The sequence below is a fragment of the Macrobrachium rosenbergii genome, chromosome 56, assembly GCF_040412425.1.
Source record: "Macrobrachium rosenbergii isolate ZJJX-2024 chromosome 56, ASM4041242v1, whole genome shotgun sequence".
NCBI classification, from domain to species: Eukaryota; Metazoa; Arthropoda; class Malacostraca; order Decapoda; family Palaemonidae; genus Macrobrachium; species Macrobrachium rosenbergii.
Window position 1 is genome coordinate 20,337,950 of NC_089796.1, and position 25,008 is coordinate 20,362,957.

General features: G+C 35.3%; 1 protein-coding gene across 2 annotated transcripts in view; it reads right to left on the minus strand.

Annotated features, from left to right (window-relative positions):
• LOC136836710 (probable methylmalonate-semialdehyde/malonate-semialdehyde dehydrogenase [acylating], mitochondrial) overlaps nt 1–24,467 on the minus strand; it is a 31,779-nt gene extending 7,312 nt beyond the window's left edge. The window contains exons 1-11 of one of the 2 annotated variants that reach the window (XM_067101211.1): nt 24,356–24,467; nt 22,637–22,752; nt 20,351–20,485; nt 17,772–17,929; nt 12,688–12,766; nt 12,317–12,471; nt 6,277–6,489; nt 5,867–6,018; nt 3,462–3,738; nt 1,650–1,829; nt 327–425 (exon numbers count right to left, since the gene is read on the minus strand). In XM_067101211.1, the coding sequence (XP_066957312.1) occupies nt 327–425; nt 1,650–1,829; nt 3,462–3,738; nt 5,867–6,018; nt 6,277–6,489; nt 12,317–12,471; nt 12,688–12,766; nt 17,772–17,852 (1,236 nt within the window). In that variant the 5' untranslated portion in view covers nt 17,853–17,929; nt 20,351–20,485; nt 22,637–22,752; nt 24,356–24,467. Of the gene's footprint in view, nt 1–326; nt 426–1,649; nt 1,830–3,461; nt 3,739–5,866; nt 6,019–6,276; nt 6,490–12,316; nt 12,472–12,687; nt 12,767–17,771; nt 17,930–20,350; nt 20,486–22,636; nt 22,753–24,355 lie in introns of those variants that run through there. The other variant, XM_067101212.1, reaches the window with a different exon arrangement.
• Between the last annotated feature and the right edge of the window lie 541 nt (nt 24,468–25,008).

Consider the following 25,008-nt stretch of genomic DNA (forward strand, 5'->3'; position numbering starts at 1 on the left):
CATACTACCAGCTATGTTTCTGGGTGTCAGATCACCCTGCTACACACACAGAGTTGGCCACCTTGAACACTTACTAAATACTACAGTATGTGTAAATAACTGCATCCTAATGTGAAATCTTCATGTAAATCCCATGGAAGTGACTAGCAAGTGTTAAAATTTTAATGCCACATAATTACGATCAACCAGTACGGTACTTTAATTAATTAAACCTAGCATTAGAGACAGTTTAAGAACAGAGTAAAACCCTTAAAAGCATTAAGGACAGAGTATAAACCTTAAAAGTACCTTATGCATAAGTAAATTGACAAATAAACTAAACTTACAGCTTTGCCGTAAAAATTAGCATTGCCTCGAAAAGAGCCTCGGGATCCGGTGAAGGAAAACATTGGTAAAGGCACTGGGATAGGCACATTGATTCCAACCTGAAAAAATATAATTTTACTGCATCCTGCTTTTGACCTGATAGCAACATATTTTCCCTACCAGGAATAAAAAATATTCTTTGAAAACTTTAAAAACATACTAATTTGTCACTATCAAAACTTTTACTAAGTCATTAAAATATGACCTAGTTTTCAATTTCCAATAAATCAAACTATATGATGTATAATTACAAACCATCTGTATACATAGCCGATATTTAGTTTTGAAGTAGACAACTGTACACAAACTGTACTAATATATTTCCTCCATGGGATAAGGACCCAATTTCTCATATATATGCCCTACTCAATGTGAAGATTTATTTTGGAGTTACTATGCCTGCACTTGACAAAACTGGCATTCATAAGATGGATAAACCATTGCCTAGACTAATTTATTAACTAGTTTGTATGTGATAAAGTTACTTCTCCAATGGGGATTACATTATCAGATTCTTGGTACTTGAATCTGGCACAATGTTAAACCACTCAAGAGACCAAGATTGCTCAACCATCATAGTTTCACGATCCAGTCTTATAAGATTACATCCTTCTTCAGCAGGCCATAAATTGAGACATTAATGCAACAGCCATATTACCACATTATGAATCATCTGGATAATCATCATAATATACAGGCAGTCCTCAGTTACCAGCGATCCGGTTTTACGACGCTTGTCTAGCGACGACGATAACCGGATTTTCGACACCGATTCCTGGTTATCATCGCTGATAACCGGTTATCGGCGGCCCTGATCACTGGTTATCAGTGCCAATAACCAAGAATCAGTGCTCTTATTGCCGATTTTCGGTTATCGTCACGCTGTCGGGAACAAAACCTCGCCGATAACCGGGGACTGCCTGTATAAAGGCCACAGTAATTCCCCTTTGATTTTAATGTCTTTGTAATGAATCTTAAAACAATAATCCTAATGAAAACAGGCATTTAAAGCAATTTTTCCTCTTGAGAAAAAAAAAATGGACAGCAAAATAAATACAGCACTGCCCTCCAGCAAGGTTGTTAACCTTTCTAAAATTTCCAATAATTTCTTAAAAGACTACCTTTCAACTATTATTTCATTATTTTGGAGGAATAAAAGTTACACCATAACAGGACCTACAAATTAAGATTAAATAACCCAAAAGACTACAAATACAACATGACTGTTTAAAAATATGCAGCATTTGCTATAAGAGATACATGGCATATAACTGCAATATTACCTGACCAACATCGATGTCTGTAGTAAATTTACGTGCAGTTGCTCCATTGGTCGTGAAGATTGCAGTACCGTTGCCATACATGTTTTTGTTGATAACATCAATAGCTTCATCCAGGGTATCAACAGAGAGGGTAACTAAGACAGGTCCAAATATCTCTTCCCTATAACAAGTCATGTCCGGCTGAAAAAGTAAATGAAAGCCCTTATTTTATATGTACAGTATGTATATATATAAAAGCAGGAAGTCAATAGAAATCATCTATAATTTAAAGGCAGAATCACAATCACTTTGGCTCAAAAAAAAAAAAAAAAAAAAAAATCACAATTCCCTAAATTCCAGAAATGACACAGCTACACCTAAATCATGTGTGAAATGACAAATTCAAATAAAATATTGTTATCCATCAGTGGCCTATGACAACAAATTGTAGTAATAGTGAAATTTTATATAACACCGGAACTATATCTTTTATTTCCCAAATTATTTTCAATCTTTCTTCTTCTAAGAAGATTGTTGTTAACTAGAAGGCAAAAAAATTAGCTACTAAGTTTTCTGATCTTGTGGCAAGTGTTGGAATCAAAACTGTGGCCTCCAACAAATTTCATTTCAGTGCAAAATGCCACTGGAAAGGGCAGCCTAAACCCTTACCTAGTACAAAGGAAACTAGAACAAGAAGGGGTAGGGAACAATTGATGGGTTCTACCCACTGGAAACAATATGAAAGCCTCGTGAAAGTGGAAGAATGTCAGATCCAGGTATACAGATAGACAGAATATAGAATTTGGGCCTAAGTCCAAGTGCTGAGACCTATGAGACCATTCAGTGCTGAAAGGAAAACAGAGAAGAAGTTTAAAAGGTGCAACAGGAGGAAAGCAGTTGCACTGAAATATTTATTAGAAGAGGGTGGAAAGTAAGATGGAAGAAAGAATATGAATGGAGGTACAGTAAAAAGAATGAAAAGGGTTGGAGCTAGGGGGCAAAAGGATGCTGCAAAGAACCATATTTAATGCCTACAGTGTACTGCATGAGGTGCACTGATGGCACTAACCCCCCTAAGGGGGTTAAGTTCCAAGAAGACAAGTCCAAAGCCTGTGGCAGAGGGAAAGTCATCAAAATAAGCAATCTGTAAACTGTTGATCTCTAAACAGTATGCATAAAGACAGACATGGCCAATGTAACCAGGAAGAAGGGATCGGCTCTTTTAACCGTCTGAACTAAGTGATTTCTCCAAGATTGGTTTCTGGACACCCTTTTTGTTTACACAAAAGATGCTAATTTTAATTTCACTAAATGTAATAGAATGGGAAGGGAGAGTAGACAGCAACATGAAAAGCTGTTATCACAAAGGAATGAATGAATGAAATTCAGGCCATATGGCCCAGAGCTGCAATTTGTACATAATCTAAAGTCCTCTACAGCATTTCTCATCCCCGCCTGCAATGTTTTCTCACTTTCACTTTCCATTAGTATATTTTGATCTCCAACATACTGTTAAAATTCTTTAAGCTTACCCTTCTTCAATTTCCAACTCCCATCACTGAACATTATGTAAGCCATTGATTTTGAAATGTGAAGTGGTTAAACCATTTCACAATAAGTACTAACTAAAAGAAATGACTGTCTACAGATATGTCTGAAATCAATATAATTCACAACTGAGTTTAAAGTCTGTAAAAGATTAAATTTTCCTGTCAACTGACAGCTACAAAATCTTGACCAGCTAATGTAGAGATTGTCTTAACAATTGGGCTGTAGGGTTTTGGTTTTCATTTAAAATCTGAACTCTGGTAAAAAATTATGATCACTACTTACTGTAACATTAGTCAAAATGGTTGGCCCTACAAAGTTGCCCTGTTCATACCCTGGTACAACAACATTGCGGCCATCCAGGGCACATTTTGCTCCCTCATCAATTCCCTTCTGGACTAGATGACATATGCGTTCCTTTGCTTCAGGAGAAATAACTGGGCCCAAATCTGCATCTGCCACATGCCCAGCATTTACTCTCAGCTTCTTTGACTTCTCCACCAGGTCAGGTAACCAATCATTGGCTTCTCCAACAAATACTGCTGTGCTAAGAGCCATGCACCTGTAAAGAAAATTGTATTCCTTTAAATAAATGCAAATCCAAACTGAAAAACAAAAAAAGTATATAAATGACAATGACTATGCTACACTTGAAAAATAATCAAAACTATACAAATAGCTTCTACTGAGTAAATACATTTCAAGTATGATGTGCTTAAATATCTAAAATTTCAGTGTTCCATACCTCAACCCTGTAACAAAGGGCTTGGTGACAACCTTAGCTAGCAGAAATCCAATTTTGCTACATGTAAACTGTATTCTCTATAAAAACCCATAAATGTAGTTTAAAAGCAAGTGGGTAAAAGGATGGCACTTACTGAACTTAAGAAATCCCCAAGGTAAGTATAATTACCTAGAAATAGTGTACATTGGCAAATTTTCTACTTAAAGAACCTGGGGAGCATTCACTGGTGCATCCATGGTGGTAACCCTTCCTTTACCCCTTCACTATTCCAGTTTAGATTAGACCCACATCTATGATTGCTACCCTACGCTATTCATTTTCAAGTATGATTGGCCTTCCTTCCAGTAAGATTAAATTTTTTTTTTGCATTACTAGTCATTTACATATTTACCATAAGTATGCCCAAGAGTTTCCTTACAAATGCAACACCTTGAGCTAGTACTGCAAAAATCACTACAATTTTAGCTATTACTACTGTAAAATAATGTTTTCACACCATCATAGGCTACAACTGTACCCAAAAACGGATATGAATGTTCTTGATGAAAATGATAGTGCTGATCTAGATGATCCTTTGGAAACTGATATAAAAGAAATCTATGATGGCAATGGTATTGCTGTGCTGGAAGGCAGATGGTCTGATATGGGAAATGAAGTGAAATAGGAAAGGTTTGTGGTGCTAATTACAGTAAAACTTCAAGGAATTCAACACCACTAATTTATAAATTTGAATATTTTATGAATAAGGACAGTTTATGAGAGAGAGATTATTATTAAATAGTTTAATCGGGCCACTGAATAACTGTCCTATCCCTTGATTTCATCGAAAAAGTGCCATCTCGCTTTTGATTCCTTGTTGGTCACCATACCGAAACTACTTCTGTCTGTCCGAGTACTACCACTGTCGCAGACCTGACATGTCAGACCTCATTGATACCGGAAGTGAAAGTGGTTTACCACAGCTAAGAATCATTGTTCAATATTCCAAGGACATAAAAGTTCTTCTTGTATACACATTATTGGTATTAAAACTGATAAGCCCTGGCGTGTTCAATCACTTCATGTTGCCAAAGAAGTGGAACTCTTGTACCCGTGCATGGGTATGGACTCCAGTGACAGAAGTTGTCTGACATACATCCCTCACCCTAGAATGTGTCTGACCGACATCTGTGTTGAGCATGATACTGCAAGCCCATTCATCAGCACTGTATACAGAGAAGACGACAGGATAACCCCAGGGTATGTCCTATGATAAGATGTTCTACGTAGAAACGTGCTAAGTAGTCTACTGTCAAAGGACTTTGCGCCATCGACAGAGCAGATGTCCTAGCACTGTCAATGGAATGTGCACCGTCAACATAGGAAACGTCCTATGAGGAGATCCCTTATGATGACATCAGTAAGCCACTCAAAAAGAGTTGTCCAACAAAGTGCAGGAATGGACTTGCTTGACAGGTTTGCATCAATTTGCCTGCTGCTACGATTAGCAATATCAGAAAATTCCTGCTGACTTATGCAATCTTTAGCACTACATTGCAATGGGATTATGTGAAATCTGAACTCTAATTTTCTTAATCTACTGTAAGTCAGATCTTCCTTTTCATAAGATGAAAAAATGTCATAACTGAAAATTCTGCAACAATTCTGTATAGCATGTCACTTAGTGATACTATGGCCACCTAAATTGGGTTAACTATTATTATGCTAAATAAAATATAGCATGTGTTTATTTTCTGTGTTTGAGCAACCGAATTTTATTTAGAAAGTGTTGAAAACCAATAACACACAGCACCTTATTTGATAAACAATTACATATACAATAGTAAGTCATAATTACAAACATAAAACGAAAAATAATTTGTTAGTGGTGACCTACAACAGACCTTTTACAAATGACTTGGTCTTTGATACATGTATGTGCTTTATTAAATGTAGCTTATTTTACCTCTGACCGGCAGCTCCAAAGGCAGCGCCCACCAGCTGGGTCAAAGTACTCTCTTTATTAGCATCTGGCATGACCACCCCGTGGTTCTTGGCACCCATGTTAGACTGGACTCTCTTTCCATTTTTCGAGCCCCTCTCATATATATATTCACCCTGTAATTAAAAAAACAAATTATACAAAGCATTAGTATAACAAAACTAAAGATGAAGAGACACATGGTGTTGCTGAAAAGATGAGGTAGCCAATCCTTCTGAAGAACTTCAAAAGACTTTTCTTTTTTTTTCTAAAGGGATGAAAGTATGGAAAAATATAAAAACAATCAATCTAAAATTATGACAATTTCATCTACTTGCTAATTACTTTGAAAGACTGATAAATAATTAAGAGAATTAAAATAAAAAATAACTCACAGCTTGATTAGACCCAACGAAAGAAATAGCACGAATATCAGGGTTGTCACAGATGAAGTTAACGGCATCGTGTGATCCATGAATAACGTTAACAACACCATCAGGACAGCCTGAATCCTTGAGCATCTCCATTAGCATCATTGAACAACCTGGGACACGTTCAGAGGGCTTAAACACGTAAGTATTTCCACATACCAAGGCAACAGGGAACATCTGTAAAAAGATATTGAACAATGTTATAAGATTTTTAATTCTGGTAGCAATTAAAATGTAGCTGCAAAAAATAAAATTCTATATAATCCATTTAATTGTATTGTCCAATTTGTTTGTCATATGTTCAAAGACATATTTATTCTGAAGGCAGGAAAGTAGTAGTAGTACATCATACGCATATGTGCACATGTGCAGTTAAGTCTATTGAGTCTCTCGGCTTTCAGCTGTCAAGCCAGTTTATTTTTTGTTTAGTTCATCATTGGGAAAATGAGGGGAGAGGGGGGGAAAATTTGCATAAAGGATGGGTATGTACTGAAAAAATGATTTTATAAAATAAAGGTATTACAATGGCATATCAACCCTCTACTTATAAATCCTACTCTAAATTTAGGAGGGGAGATTTAAGCTGTCAAGTCCCCACGCTGATTACCGGGAGATAAGAATCTGACAGGAACATGAGTTATGTAATTTAAAGAAAATTCATCCCAAAATGTCAGGAAGCTGTGACTGAGATAAGCCCTTAAAATGGCAGGAAAACAAGAGGTTGTAGACTGTATGGTGTAGCTAGGGGAATATGACCACAAAACCTAGATATATCCATAAGGAAGGAAAAAGTTACAACTATATGCGAGGCAAAAGCAGAAAACCCCTTCAGGTCAACATCGCTAGGATGTCCTCATGGGAGAAACAGGTGGAATGCAAAGATGAAGATAATTGAAAATGTTGGTTTGAATACCCAGAATCCTCCCTAGAAACAAGGCATATACTACCTCTTTCTAATTCCCATATCAGTTCCTGATAACATTACACCTGTATCTGAAAGACAAAATGCAGTCCTCTGGGAGAGTTTTTTGGGACTAAAGCCAATACTAAGAATTACTTATTGTACTCATCTTCCACTTATCCCTTGCTGTTGTAAATCAATATTAACCACTACAGCACTGATTTGGGACTTCTAGTCAGTCGTAAGTTTGATAACTGTAACACTATCCTAATTAATAGTAGGAAGTGTCCAAAGTCTCATCCTTCTTCCCAAAAGTGATATTAACCAATGCATTAAGAAATATCTAAAGCAATATCGAGTGTTGCTTTGGCGAGTTGAAAGTCAAACATAGTAGAATTGGCGAGTTGAAAGTCAAACATAGTAGAATTGGTTTCCATCTTAAATTGGTGACTTGGGATTGACAGCTGTGTTCCCTCTGTAGCTTTTCTAGAGAAAAGAGGCTGCCTCTCCACTCATTGTCTAGCTAAATGTAAGCTCATCCTGCTAGTCATGGCAGCCTTTGTAACATTGTGCTCACGATCTCAGATGAAGAACAGCAGCCCTAACTCTTTACATAGGAGTTTATTACTTAAACTTCTGAATAAACTTTTAAAAGAAAATGAAGCCAATTAAATTTTTCTTTTAAGGCTTTCATTCTATTAGATAAGGGCTGCCCAAAGAATTTTGCTGGTTACAGAGTGGCTCTTCCAGGAATGCTGCTCAGAGATGCATCATTACAACCAATCAATTAATCAGTCTCAACCAAGAGTGGCAGTGGCTCTGAATAGGAGGTAAGCTGAGATGAAGATAAGAGTAGTTGCCACTCTTTAATTGAGATGGATTAACTGACTGGTTGGAACTGAGAATCTTTGAACAGCACAGTTCCTCCTTACCGGAATGCCTTGATTTTTAAAACTATGTATGGACACTCTGGTCCTGAGTGCTGCTGTGGCTTGAACTGGCTCAGATCCTTGTTATCAAAGTGAACCTTGTTGCTAGTGCTGGAGCATTTTCAAGTCCAATACAATGGAGCTCTTCACTTCTTATGTACAGTACTAGTGTTGCTCAGACCCTTGGAATTGGAGTGGCTCAGATCCTTGATACCACAGTGTCTTAGTCCCTTAGTATTGGGATAGCTTGGGTCCTTGATACTTGAGCAGCCTGGATCATCAGTATAGGAATGACTCAGATCCTTAAGCTAGAGTGGAATGTATCCCTAGTATTAAGAGCCATTCACATCCTTGTATTCCCTGGTATTGCAGCAACTTAATCCCTTGGTATTGGAAAAGCTTAGACTCTTGATGCTAAAGTGGCTTAGATCATCACTGGAGCAGCTCAGATTCTCTGCTGTGAAGCAGCTAAAGTCCTATGTACTGGAGAGGGTCAGAACCATGGTACAACTGTGGACTGGACAATTGGCATAGAAACCCTGATTCACTGTACTAGAGCGGTTTAGATCATCGACACAAGTGGCTGAGATTACTGGAACTACAGTACCTCAGGTCCTTGAAAGCTGAGCAATTCAAAGGCAGGCAATCATAATCCAATCTCTGATCTGGTTACTGTGAGGTTCCATCACTGATTCTACTGAAGAAAGTGTAAATGACTTCAAATGCAACTCTGATAATCCAAATAAGATGGAGTTTGAATAAGAGCTCCTTACCCTTAACAACAACAGAGGGCCTCTAGGAAGCACAAAAAATGGTAATTATGAAGAGGGGCTTGGAATATAGCCTCAGTAACCCGAGGCTGTTGCTATGAAGAAACACCAAACCATATAAGAAGGAAGAATCCTTCCTCCTGAAAAACCTCTACACGTGGACAAAGTTTCAAACAGGTCCTGAATGGAACTCTTACCTTCCCAAAGGTAAGACTGGTTAAAGGTAACAAAAACAACTGCATGTGACCTATGGAACACAGATCACACAGATTCATGTCACTGCTAGCCATTTATACGTAAAATAAGTAACCAAGTGTAGTTATTGTTCCATCCACATGAAGAAATTAACAAATTATTGACACAAGGAGAAAATTGAAAAAGTATGATATAAATAACAGGATACTGCTAACTGACAAAAGTAATTCCATACATGACGAAATAATTGCTGTCTGAAAATATATGAATACCTGCCAATTACTGTACACAGCTGACAGACGAACAATGAAAAACTTAGTTCAAAACCAGCATGCCATTCCTTCTGACAAAGCACAAAGCAGATACAATCATATTCAATCATACCTGAGAAAATAAGTTTATGTATTGAAGCATCACTCAGCAGTCTACAGACAATACTGATAAATTACTTTGGCATTATATTAACCCTTAAGGGACGGATTGAGCCTCAGTGTGAAGTAAAACAGGTTTGGGGAGGTGGACGGATTAAGCTTCAGCGTGAAGCAGAATTACGCACCACTGTTATGGTAATAATGAATCGAAAGAAAGGTGCCAATACTTCTATATGCTATAAATTCACTAATGGCAACTTTTATACAGACGTGAGAGTTAGGCCAGTATCAGTAATGCTTGTGACTTCAAGGGGGAAAGTACTGGATCTCTCTCTCATGAGTCTTTTTGTAAATTTGCTTGTAAATATACGAAGGGGTTGCTGTTGTTTTTTGTTTTTGTCTTTTACGATAGTATATCGGTTGTAAATGTAATTTTACAAAGAAAATTGCAAAGAAATATTAGAAAAAGCATGTAAAAGTAAAAAAAGAAGTTACTGAATCTTCCTTTTCGTAAATTTATGTGAATATTTTACAACAAATATGCCAAAAATTTGTTACTGCTTTTATTTCTTATCTGTTTTGATATTGTGTGAGCAGTAATAATAATTTTACAAAATACAATAAATTTATTTATTAGAAAAAACATAAAAAGTTGGTAAAATTTACGATTGTCTTGTAAATGAGACCCCACAAGGGGTTATAGTCATTTTCAACTCTGCGTGGAAGGTAAGGAAAATTTTTAGAATTTTTTTATTTATACAGTGTGAATGCGGCGGTCATTCTCTCTTTCCATTGATGTGATTTTTTTTATTTTTTATTTTGCTGACCTCAAGGTTTCCCCTGGTCTGGGGTGCTGCACATTGATAAATTATGCCGTCCCTTAAGGGTTAATAACATCACACCTAAAACCCTCCAATTCTCAAGGAACCACATGAAGTTTAATCACCATATGAATTTGGTGAACTCTATATACAACGTATACAAAAGCCTGTTACAGAATCAAAACTCAAAAAAGAAAGGAATATCAAGCTGAACGCCAACAGTGACAAAATTCTCGAAAGCAATCACTAGCAAAAAAGAAATTAATTTATTAAACACACACTGTATATTATTTTGGGAATGAAAAGCATAGATACATAACCATAAAGGAAAATGGAGCAGGGAGAGAAAGGAAGAAACCCAAAACTAGTCGGCTCTACCTTCAGGAACAGTTAAGGGATAAATAGGCAATACGGGCATAAAAAATATACTCAACAGCTGAGACCAGATGGATCTTTCTGCATGGACACTACTCATTACCAATAGTGCTGCTACTCCTCTTCAGAGAATTTTTGTGAAAAATGCAATGGGCATAAGTAAAGGATGCATCATGAAACAAATGAATGCTTAAATTACTAAATCCACTAAAATAAAAAACAAAAATCATTAACTGAGCCCATGACATCAGTGTTTATCATTATTCAATTCACACTACAAAATTTTCTATGAATAACAGAAGAACTATGAGAGCTATGAGTCATTCTGAATGCCAAAACTAGAAATGTTTCCATAGGGAATAACCCCGTGCTGTGAATTACAGTTTTCTTTGGAAGAGGAAAGAGAAAATTAAATTAGGGTCCTTTTAGTTTTTTTGGTACTGAACTAGATACAAAATGAGATGAACAGATCAAAGACTGAATTAAATAGATGGTCAAGGTCAACACATTTTTATATAGTTAAGAGTACATGTTCCTACCAAGATATGCATGTGTAATGTTATATTAAGGCATCTTTCATGGTCTTCAATAAAATCAGATACACAAAAAATTAAAATTTGAGCTCAGTGTCTTCCAGTTTTGACATGATTGAAAAGATCTTGCCCAGCCTTTCTATACAGAGGGATAAGATGATATCCTTCAGTATTCAAAATGGAGACAAGTGAAAATTCAAGAAATGTAAGGTCAAGGTCACCCAGGATTTTAGCATGATTGAAATCTTACAGAGATGTATCAGTATATGAAGTTGCATAATGGAAATCTTACAAAGATGTATCGGTATATGAAGTAAATGGAAGTATCTTAAAGATTTTCTTCTGTTATAAGCTACAACAGGATGGACAGGTGGATGAAAGACTGAAGATGGACATGACTAACTGTATAACCAAGCAATTTACATGAATCATCATAATCATTAAATCTCATTCTGTCATTAGTTAACTGGCACCTTAGACTGCATACATCTAGTGTACATTTAATTGCCACTTACTTTCATCACATAAAATTAGAGAAAAATTGCATTCTTATATATAGTACAGTTCTTATTTTTTTTATTTTCATGTTAAAGACTAACTGACCTCATGTACTTTGGGTTAAAAGCTGTAGCAATCACCCTTGAAAATGTATATTTAAATTAGCTATTTATAATTAACAAAAAATCATGGATAATCAAGATTGCAGTTCTCAACAAGGAGGATGTAACATTACACCTGACATAAAACTGGACTAATCTTGAACAGTTCTTACTAATTCTTACTAATAACAAGGCCTACTGGATCATAAGGGGCTTACAATTTCCATCAGAGATAACTACTAATGATGACCTCTTAAATAATAATACCGTACGTGGCTAATAATCTCATTTTAATTGCAAAAAATTTTCACATAACTATTTATTTTTGTTCCAAGTGTTGAGATTAAAAGCCTACTATAATGTCTGTGCAACTATACTGCCAGATTCATATAACTGAAGTACTAATGAACAGCTGTTACACTTGAATGAACCCTGTTAAATCAGAACCTTACAGCAATTTAGTTATATCAGTCAAACACAACTACTTCGAAACAAACTGGAAGAACGTACCCATAATGGTATCATTGCTGGGAAATTGAATGGTGCAATGCCAGCACAAACACCTAAGGGAATACGGTAGGAGTGGGTATCGATGTCACGAGCAATTCCTGGCAGCGTTTCTCCCAACTGTAAGCTTGTAATACTGCAGCAGTGTTCAACAACCTCTGAAAAATTCATCAGCATAAAATACATTACTATCCCAACAAAGGAGAAAAAGCTAGTCAGGCATAAGTATAAAAGCAGCCATTCCAAATTGAAATTATTTTCAGAGCCAATATTGTTCATTATGGCATATACTATACCCTTGATCTATGGGCTTTCTTATGCACACATAAGTAGGACATTTTTAAAAACCAGCTACAATAATTTTTACCACTTACGTAGGCCTCTCAAGACATCTCCCTCAGCATCTACTAATGTCTTTCCCTGTTCTAGTGTAATTATTTTAGCCAATTCATGCTGAAATAAGATACAAGAATTAGGATTCATATGGATTCTGCACTGCCTATACAATAATTTCACACACAATCTTTTGCCTGCATAATATTTGCCTCTTAAGAAAATTAAAATTTACATAGTAATCAGAAATTTACTGTCACTATCTCCCCACAACACTTTCGACAACCATGAGGCTCTGAGGCAACAAGGTTCTCCCCGTAACATGACAAAGGAAGGGAAGGGGTGAAAGGCTTTCAATAAAAAAAAACAAAAGGTTACAAATGATAAGAGAGGACAGAAAATATCTTTTTTAATACAAGTGAGAGAAAAAACTTTCACGCTTGCTTTCTTTCATACTTTACCAAGCATACTCTTTTTTTCATTTTCATTGTTCACGATCTTTTCTTTTTACCAAAATTCTAATTGGGCATTAACTGTATGGCTAGGTTATCATTAATTTTTTTTTTTCAAGTATTTAATTTTTTCATTATTTCTTACATAAATCATTCCTTCATTGTTTCATACTCTTAATTCATTATTAATTATAATTACCATCTTATTTCATTATATCTCATTCATTCCATTTTTTGTTTACTGTATTACAATATTAACTTTACTATTTTTTGTCTGTCCTTCCTTACCCTTACTAGCACGAAAACAGTAGTAGATTTTTCTCCAGTAAGAGATACAAAGGTTAGGTTGACATGAAGGAAGAACTTTACACATCCTTTGCTTTGTTTTTCCTTTTTGAGATCGTATACATCTTATCGTAACCTTGTATAATTTTTGTAAGACTGAAATTGGTAATGTATATTACATTGTTACATAAACCACAACACAGTAAAGAAATAAGTACACTATACAGTAAACCCCCCGTATTCGCGTTCTCATGATTCGTGGACTCACTGATTCGTGAAATTTTTTGTGGATCATATCTATAAATCTGTGAAAAATTTGGCAATTTGTGGACTTTTTCATGGAGAAATATTCACTAATTAGTGTATTGATATTATTTTCATGACTAAATACATTTTTTATGATAAAAAATGTATTTCAAATATTATTAAAATTAACAAGATTAAAATAATAATAATAATAATACTGTATTATTATTATTATTAATATAGTTTTTAACCACAATTCACCGAGTTGATTAATGAGCTTTTCATGGGACTCACCCTGCTGATTTAAAATGAAATGGAGTACCAGGTCTAGGCTATTGGCTAAGCACTGGGACTAAATGATGAATGAATAGTGAAATTTTAAAAATATGCAAAATGGCATATGCTTCCACACTAGAACACATGCACTCATTAAATACATTTACTTAATTTCATCTGTACAATCAAAAAATAAATAAAACTGAGTAATGATAAAATTCTGAATAACTAAAGATTTTTTAAAATTGGGATTTTTTTTATATTAGTTGTCCCGTGGGATTTTGCATTTTCATATATTACCTTTTATACTTTATCAATTAATTCACATTTCCTCATGAATATTGAAATAGAGTCAACTGAAAATGTTGCAGACTCTGATCAAACTTCACCAATCAATCCATTTCCAAAAGTTGATAACCGATGTTGGTTACATTTTGGGCATTCGCGTAACACGTTTACTGTAACTGTTATTATCACTGCATTCTGAGCATTTGGGAGCTGGTTCATATGGGCTGCTCATTATAAGTGTCCATGTGTCTGACGAGTATGGCCTATTTGGAGAAGTGTTAGAATTACTTGAGCATGTCTCTCTTTGGTATGATGAACTCCATTTTTTAACTCCAGGTTTTATTTGCTTCAACTTATTATTTTCAGGTTCTTCATTCCATTTATTTAGCTTGCTTTGTGTAAAATTTTGTGTATCTAGTTTAAATATCTAATAACATTTTATATACAGTGAACCTCGTGAGTCTCGCAGGGATGCATTCACACCTGGCCAAGCGAATAGCTAAACTGCCAATACTTAAAAAAACCCCTCTAAAAACACTTAGAACTGCCAATTTTGGAAGCTTAAACACAAGAATTACCCTGTAAAATGCTTATACCTGATATTTTTTAATAGTTTTATCACAAAAAGTGCATTATTCATGCAAAAATTATATGAAAATACAGTAATTAGTGAATATTTCAGTGAAAAATATCGCCACGGGCCGCTTAATTTTCCGCTAATAATGGTTAGATATGTTCCAGACAAACCTTAACAGGAGTCCATGACACGGGGTTTACTGTACAGTGAAATGCACACATGGTCACATACTGCACTAAGTTTTAGTGAACTTCCTAAGAACAAATTTACAGGATGCTTCGGACATACAACACTTCGGTTTTTTCGCAGGCTCACATCTATAGTAACTTGACTCACAAAGTTTCAATAAACCCCCTTACCTGAAGTGCAGTCGCCTCGCCTGGGGCGCAGGGGTTAGGCCCTGGTGAACCATCCCCGCGATAGGTAAAACCAGCAACGGTAATTATATATTATTTTATTATTTACTCTGAATGTATATATTTTAAGGCTTTATAAACACTCCCCACACTCTTATAAACCTTTCCCACACTGTTATTAACCTTGCCCACACTGTTATAAACACTTCCTATGCACTTAAACACTTTCTATTTTCTTAAACCTGTGCAATAGTTCACAGAACAGAGCATCAACAGTGATGAAATTCTCTTGTGTATGTACATTTTACAATGATTTACTAATTTTCAAGTACTAATATTAATATAAACACATTTAATATGTTATTTCACTCACAGAATTAATTAGTATACTGTATTATTATTTTCTTGATCTGTTATCACTGTAATATGCATAAAAAAACAATGATTGTCCCACATTTGTGATGTTTATGTTCTGAGAATCAGCTGACTAAAGCTGCTCACTACTACCAAAAGAATTTGGAAAATAATTTTTTAGTTGCTAAAAGAAAGAAATTTTCAATGGAAATTATTTTTAATTTTGTACATAAATGTTTATGATACAGTGAATTCAGAGAGAGAGAGAGAGAGAGAGAGAGAAGAGAGAGAAAGAGTGAGAGAGAGAGAGAGAGAGAGAGAGAGACTGAGAGAGTATCCTTATGTGTACTACATATTGAAATTCAGTTTTAATTATTTTTACGCAGACTAATTTAACTTGACAAGCTGGGGATAAGAAAGTATTAAGACCCTTGAGTTGCTTATGTACCATTCAGTGCCTTATAGTGCCTAGTGGTATTTCACTGAAGCTTCCTCATGGCGTCGGTCTTTCCCTAGAAGACGTTCTTCTAGTAACATGATGAAACATCGCTGTTTTCTTGCAATATGGCTGCGATATGGTTATACTTTTTAATTTTTAATTTTCACCGGGATGAATATTTCTGAAAAATTTTATTGATAGAGTGACACATCAACAGCAATAAAAATATTTCATTTTGTACTGAATTATATGTCTTAATGCAATAAACCAGCCAGTGAACTTGAATATGAAGCAATTATTAATGGAAAGAAAATATATGGCTTCATATATTGCAGTAAAACAGTTACAGATTTCCGGACAATGCTATATTTTTTTATCTTATAATATATTACGATAATGGAAAAAATCAGTAGAGTGGTGATTCTGCGATAAATAGAACGCGAAATTTTGCGGGTTTTCATTAAAAATAGGACGTGCAGAAGGACGACTAGAGAGAGAGCGAGAGGAGAGAGAGAGAGAGGGGAGAGAGGAAACGTTTGCTGACCCAGAGACACAGAACTAGTGTTTATGTAATCTGGTAGCGTTGAGGGTGACTTTTGTGGGATTTGATTCGGCAGGAGCGGGGAAGCGTTGCTGTTTACACACACCAACTATTTGAAAATAAAACAATTTTGGGCGTAAAAATGCGACTTTAGTCATGAAAATATAAATTTTAGGCTAGAAAATGCTTATTTAACCACAAAAATAAAATAGGCTAATACAACGTGTCTTGGATGCGTAAAAAGGACGACTGAGTTTAGATATATTAAATTAAAAAGCCGGGTAGTGAGTTCACTGGCAAGTGCCACAATAACTAGGCTAATACGATTCTTGAACTGTGCCCAGAGGATGACAGTGAGGTTAGCGATCGGAGAACGGCTGTCTAGCCGATGAAAATCAGCGATTTTCGGCATAAAAATCACCGCCATCTTGCGACAATAATCGGCGATATTGGCACCAATACATAAGCCTAACAGAGGTGGGGGATCGGAAGCGTTATCGGCGCCGATAAACACCAACTAGGCTAAAATCAACAATCTTGGATGATCAAAGAGGACTACTTTCTTATCATTCACGCTTGTAGGAACTGAACCCCTGAGCCAAAACGTGAAAAACTGGCGCCACTCCTGTAATTGTAGCAAGATTCTGAGTTTGGCAATCTTGGACGTGCATAATAATGCACATGACGTTAATTGACTGAATACAAAACTTATATAAGACATTGTATACTGTATTATAATAGGTATTATATTTTGGACGTGCTAAGAGGAAATGGTTGGTGACATTTTAGCTTAGCCACAAAAAGACCATAAAATAAAGTAAACTAAAAATTTGGAATTACTCTTTTACCCTTCCACAAAAACAATTACTAACACATTTTAATGTTATAGATTTTACAGAGAAAAATATTTCATCTACTGTACTGTATTTGTTTGCCTAACATATGAATGGAATTTTCTTTAATTTTTGAGCGCAAGTGGAAACAGGTTGGCAAAAAGACTGAACCCGACAGAGCCAGGCAGACATTCGCTGGCAAGAGGGAACTATACTTTGATAATGGCACTGATGTTCTGTAAGTCATCATGCATGTTTTAATAAAATATAGATACCTGATGTTTGCATGTAACGAAGACTCCCCAAAATAAGTCTAGCGTGTCTTGGATGTGCAAAATGGTTTTTGAATTGAACTGAATATAGGCTTAGGCCAAAGCGTTCACTGGGACCTACAGTGAGGTAATTCAGCAGTTTTGGATGCCCCCAAGAATTTGTTAAACAACACATATAACGGCTTGGGACAAATTATACTTCACACACCATTACTAGGATAATATTGCTGGTACGTGCAAACATTACTTTCGAGTTGCGATCTGAGAGAACAGATGCTTTGGACCATGTACTAAAGGCTTCTTTGGCAGCATCAACCGCAGACAGCATCTCCTCCTGTGTCGCTTTGGGAACTCTGGTGACAACCTGATAAATTTCCAAATTTTCTTTAGGAGTTCGCTGGCCCCGCCATAAAAACTATGCTATAGTGTCTTGGACGCACAAAAGGGAAAACAATGAATCTGAACACAACTGCAGGTGAATAAAAATGTTGTTTTGATTCATATTTCAGGACAAAGTTCTCAACCCAAAACATACTTTGAGGTTGGCGTCTATATATGTCGGGGATCACCTATTACAATCCATATTTGATCTGCCAAAAACATAATCAGAATAGGCTAATTTATTTAATATCTACTCAAAATGAAAAGTATTTCAAACTGCATTTGGGGTAATACTTTTAAGGTTATTTTTTGACAAAGACCTTCATCATTTTCTTTTTTATCTGAATATAAATACTGAAAATGGCAGTCATCCATGCAGTGAAGATCATGAAGCTGACTGCAGTCCACATCATTCACCATACCATCTTTTGTGACTCCTTCACTGGGCTGAGATTAGATTACGGTATTTGCCGACATATTAGAAGCAGTTTTTAATTTTTAAATGTACCAAAAAAACTGCCCAGAGTCCAATGCAGCTGTATTATGGATGGAGTCTAGGTGCTGTAGCAGCTGATTTAGAGTCCCGCCTTCTAGGGGAAGGTGCATACTGGAAGTAGGCACAAAAATTGTTTGGAATAAGTGATTTTTTCAAAGGAAAAATCAATTTGTGAGGAGGGTCCCATGTCACACCCTCCTAAGAATCACTAGCATTTCAAGTCCTCCAGGAAGATTTGAATCACCCAATGGAATTTCACCAATCTGACACGGACTGGACTCAGAAAATAAAACATTCAAAAAGCCTAGAAGGAGGTTACCATAAACAGAAACAAGTTTCCTGAGGTTCAACATGACAGGCCGATGAGGGGCGTTATGTCTATTTTTACATCCACTCATTACAAAAATGGTTGACTTCTCCCAATCTCGTGTTCCTGATAGTTTAACTGAAAACGTGAAACATTTCTATCATTGTAAACTTGTTAATTTTCGTAATGAAATCTTTTATCTGCAAGTACTAATTAAATGTTGAAGATACGATCTGAGATATGTTCTGTATGAATCAATATTTATATTATATATAATATATAGTATATAATATATATATATATATAGGATACCTATATAAACCAAGGTATATATATATAATATATATATATATATATGCATAATATAAAATATATATGTGTGTGTGTGAAATAATAAATGTCACTAAATAGGTGGCAGCTATATGGACCAAAAGCCACAGAAAAAACAGAAGGATTAATGAAATTATCAGTGCAATTATTTCAAGTTATAGTGAAAGGTACAATTCTAAAAACACGAAGAATATTTTTTTTTTTTTGACGTTGACAAAAAATGAAAATAAAAATATCCAAGATCAGGTTAAAAACTAGTACAACAGTGTATAGAACAGTAAACAGTGCGTTAAAAAAAACATTTGAACTGTTCCGTCAAAAAATGCGCTAAGTTTGACAGCATACCCTGGCCCAGTATTCAGTAAGTGCATCATGATATTTAATAAAAGCAGATTCAATAAAACTTTCAACGAGTTATATTGTTACAATATAAAAACAACTTTTGATCCCTCCCAATGAATCATATGATTAAAATTATTAATGTGTGAATATCACGATATCAACATTAGTCCACAACTCAGTAACTATATCTGTGTTGTTTGATTCTTGTCTCCAGTCCCTTCCCCAGATTGAAGATATTTTTAGATGCAAATGTTCACTATAATGTAAAATTAAGAAAACTCAGTTTCTAGTGAAATACAAATGTGAATCATACATCCATTATTACTCTCATCATAGCAATCGAGTAAAAGAAGGCTAATTTTTTCTTCCATGTTTTTAAGAGCTTGAAGTTATATGTAGCCCTGAATTTCTTTCATAACGAGTTTGAAAAAATATATTTTTAATTTCATATAAAAAATTAAAATAGTATTGAAATATTTTTTGAATGTTTTGGTAACTCAAAGCAAGAAAAATTTTTTTGTTCAGTAACTACCAAATGGTTTTTAACAATCAAAATGTAACTTATTTTTGATGATAGTGATCTCCTATGAAGGTTCCAGATTTGCAAGGATTTTGATATTAATGTTATTTTAAATTTTCAAATACCTTGAAAATATATTACGAAGTCGAATTCCTCCCAGAGTTTCCCACTCTGCTTTATGTTCCTTGCATGAACTGCAAGTGTTTTTATATAGGACAATCTAAATTAACATTCACACTTACAAATAAAATGTTCACAAGTATGAAAGGGATGTAAAACAAATATCCCACTAATAGAACTGGAGGGCATGCACATTAATTACATAGTTTCACTTTTACACATAATTCTCCAAAAAGATAATTTATTTTGACAAACCAATCTAGATCAGCTGTAAAGATACTTATCATACCTCATTTGTGGCTGGGTTGTGGACATCGTAAAATTTTTGCCTTTGATAACAGATGAAAACTTTCTCCATTGATAAATGAAGCCCCTTGTTGCTCGTCAGCACTGTAGCTTGGTTGAAGGTAAGCTTTGGAATGCCCTGAGATAGAAATATCTTAAGACAGCACTTTACAAAATTAAGGCACCATAGAGAGATAAAACAACCAAACAGGTCAAGTAGCAAATCTGATAAGAAAACTCACCACATGTACTACATTTCATTAGATATACACTACTGTTGTTGAGACTCCCTTTAAAACTACAATCTTATAATAAATAAAATGTATCTGGGTCACAGCATCGGTTGGGGCTATGTACCCAGAAATAAGAAACACCATTCCCATGCTCACCTATTATGTAACTCAAGATACTGTTTTACTTTGTTTCATGTAACAGCCTCCACAGGATAATACCCTCTCTGGCGGGCAAGCCTTCAAACGTTTTCAAAATAATGTGCCTTATATTTTGTAATTGTCTTTCAGTGATTGGTCACTACCATAGCTCCTGCAGAATTGGAGTCAGAAGTTCCTAATTTTAAATTTGTAATAAATTGTATGATAATTCACTTCAGGCAGTATTTTGTTGTATAGTCTTTCCAGTGTACAAATGCCTTCTGCCTGACTTATAATTTGTTCTAGGTTCAAATAGCCTAACATGCTTCACTTGCATGTCTGATTATAAAACTCATTTCTAAACACTTCAAAAGAAGCTTAAGCAGTTTCTCAGATGTTGGTTCATCATATTTTAGAGCTTTAAAGACTGTAAGTAGTATTTAATATTCTATTCTAGCTTTTCAACAAGCAGGAGCATGTAACAATGGAAAGCATAATATATTGAAAAATTATTTGTTTAATTAAATTACAGTCTTCACTATTCTATGAAGTATGGTTGATTATCTGAACACGAGTGGTACTTGAAAATGTGGCAAACCAGATAACAATTTGACAAGAATTCTGTTCAAGCTTCATAAAAAAATACTTGAAATGGTAAGCTACATTATAATTACTTTTTGCTTATCTACCATTTTAGAGGTTAAACATTTTTAAATAAATCTCTTAAAATTGAATGTTAATGGGAAACTACAGGTTAGTTTACATTAGGAACTTAGTGGAACTCCTGCTAGCTATAAGATGTCTACTGAAAATAATTTAAGTGCAGGCTATAAAATAGGGTCTTTGTTACTAAAGACCCTGACCTCCCAAAGTGTCTGTTTAGGTGGTACTGTAATGAAGAACTTGCCTACTAGCCTACTCAATTCCCCCATAAGATTGTCAGACATTTCACTTCTTGAACAGTTCATTTTGCAAGTGTAAGGAGGGCCTTCAAGTTTACTATATACGGCATGTTTTACTTATAATTCAGGCTGATACCTTTTACTGTTGCCTAATCCTTTTTTTCTCTGTGGATACTTAACAGCCCAGCTCAATTTAATCAGTTTATTAAAATTACTTATCTGCTATTCTAAATTGTCAAGTAGAGCATCAAAGCATTCCAAGCTTTTCTGTTCTTTCACATAATTCACCTTCTCATTTACAGTTGTGGTACTTCTGCGAGTCCTAACTCCTAATCTGAATTGTTGATAGTGTTTACATGTAAATAAGACCAAAATACGTTGAAATGACAGAACCACTGTTGGCCATCATACAATATATTTAAAAAGACAACTGCCAATATAACATGATTACCACTACCCATCTGCTCGACAGGTAATTAAAAAATCTGATCCTAACCTAACCTGTTATTTACAGTTAGCCAAGGGTGCCTAGTCTAACAGTCCTCTTCCCACTACTGACCGTTGCGTTACCAAGTCTATGTCCAGTGTTATTCATATTTACAAAATACTGCTTTATATACAAGGGCAATAAAATAGTTTCCGATGGGCTGCAACAAAGGTGTTCCAATTACCTAACCCGGGGCCATGGTCTTAACCCCAAGGGTCTAGGCTACAGCTCAAGCAACACAGCTGGTCAGCTGCGAAAACATGGCTTGTGTTATTTAGCCTAAACTCTTTATCCACAGAAACTTTATATGTTCTCAGTAGACATTCTTACTCTACGTTACGAAGGAAACACGGGCTGTTAAGCCTTACTGTTACGTATCAAAACAAAAAACGCTTTATGACACAAACACATTTTTGGGATATCTTTAACAACACCGTAACATTAAAATGAAGCATTTTTCTCATCCATGATAAATTTGACACCTAAGTAAATAAATTAGGAAACTGAAACTGCATGACACCAATAATTACCTGAACAGAGCGGAGAAATCGCACAGCAGACATTTTCGATCGGGTCAACAGAACTTGAAAGGGCTCCAAAACCATTCGGTATTGCTAATTGCTCTGCTAGAAATGCGGTGCCATATCTCCAAGGTCGCATAGTTATTTATAATAGTGAAATTTTATTTAAGTAAATCATTACATTCTTATTTTATATAAAACCATCATAAAATTATGAAAATTCAGATACTGAGTCAAATTAGCATCAATACAAAATAAATTTGTAATTATTATAACCTGTTGGCAATTTTTACTCGCTTCATAACAAGTTCAAGTCGATGCCCATTGGCTAAGGCGGGGGGCTCGCGTTTACGCCAGCCAATCCTGTGTGGTTTTCGTAACCGCGCTACTTCAATGGTTGACATTACGTAAATGATAAAGAAAACCAAACTGCATTTATTTAACTTTATATTACGCGCTGGAGAGTATTCTGAGCATGACTGTTACAACAGAAGGCTCACCAGGTAATCATTTGCAAGCAGGCAACATTCAATAGTTATACAGTCCTACCAATTTCACAATGCATTGAAAAATTCGAGGGACATCATGGTGTTACATCAACAACTGAGGTATATTTTTCACCCACAACAATGAATGTACTGTTGCAGGCAGCCATCACGAAACTGGCACTGCACTGCACTCAATTGGCAATTATATGATACTTCCCTTATCATTGCATGTCTTACATTGGTATGCAACGTCATGATGAGTTCTGCAACTCATACCGTATATATATTTTGCGAACACCGAGCTTATTAAAGACCGGCTTCACAGTAAGGTAAAAGTATAGTCATTGTTGCCCTGAACTTGGCACAGGATAACTCGGTAAAATAACAGAAAATTCAATAAAAATGGTTCATTAGTGTGTTTGGGACTTTTTAAGCACTAACAGATCTTTGGGGTAAATATTCAAGAAAATACCCTAGATACTTTTGTTTAAACGGGGTTCAACTGATGCACGCCAAGTACAGAATAGAAGAAGACGAGGCATATAATAGACATTTAATGAAAAAATCTTTAAAACTATTTTGTTTTAACAAGATATGAAATAAAGACAAAGAAGGCGACCGTGCTACAAATCATAACAAATATTATGGCGAGCCGAGAACTTCTCAAAATAATCATCCTCTGACGATAGTATTCGAGCATTCTTGTTTGCAAGGTGTTGCGTGCCAATTATCATTTCTGTAGAGCACCACAGATAATATTATGTTCCAAGACGGACTTAAAAAAGATATATGGACTGATCCAACACCTCGGTTGTATAACCCCTCTTGCATAAACTAAAAATTAGCTCTATGTGCGTCAGAAAGAATGTGGTAAATTTAGAAACCGGCAGATTTAAAACTTTCCGTAGATAAAGAGCCAAACGTAGACTTGTAACAGACATTTACGTAGTCATACACGACAAATTTTTTTCTTAATGCTTTTCTCGTTATAATTCATCATATCAATGTTGTGTAAGAATCTTCTATTCTTAATCCATTTTCTGGCAGAAAGCTAAAAAAATGCGCAAAAGTGTGATTCTTTAGCCTAGCTTGTGGACATTTCTTGGCGTTACAATGGGTGACACAAAGGCCAGAAAGCCCAGAGACTGCATGAGTAAAGAATGTCAATTGCACTACAACACGACTCCCACGCAACTGTGTTTGTGGAGTGATTGCTGAATGCTGAGGAACAAGAACCTACGAAGCTGCTTGAGTGCAGACGAGTTAGGACCTATCCTACAGTAAAATACTCGCACAATATGTTAAACTGGTTCTCTTTACAGATGACACTCTGGAACGAAACTAGTTTGTCCAGTGACTACTGTTCACACAATACATATGTCCTGGGGAGATTTCCGGGGCATTCTGAATTTTCTCGATCATTAACGACAACTTCATAGTAAATTATAAGGACGAACGTCACAATATTAATAACAGCAATAACAGTAGCACTGACAGTAAACTACTAAAAAATTAATTAAAAAAAAGGGAAATTTGGAGTTATTTTGATGAAAATCTAAACAAAGGTTAAATGATTAAACCTTTATTTGCCACAAGTGAAACTTGATTTAATACTGAGAAATGAATCTCATATTATATAATTATGGCTATGCCTTGAATAGTGATGGGGCTTTGTATGCCACATTTACATAGATGAGGTGTGATATAAATGCTTGTGGAGGGGAAGAAGCAACTTTATTGAACGACGACTTGACTACAAGTAACAATACAGCAGACAGTTTGTCAGCGTCACGACGGCATTCAAGCACACAGTTCCAGCAAACATACAAGGTTACAACATTCCTCTTTCTACAAAAGAATCAATTACAAATTTTTTTCAGAACCAACACCATA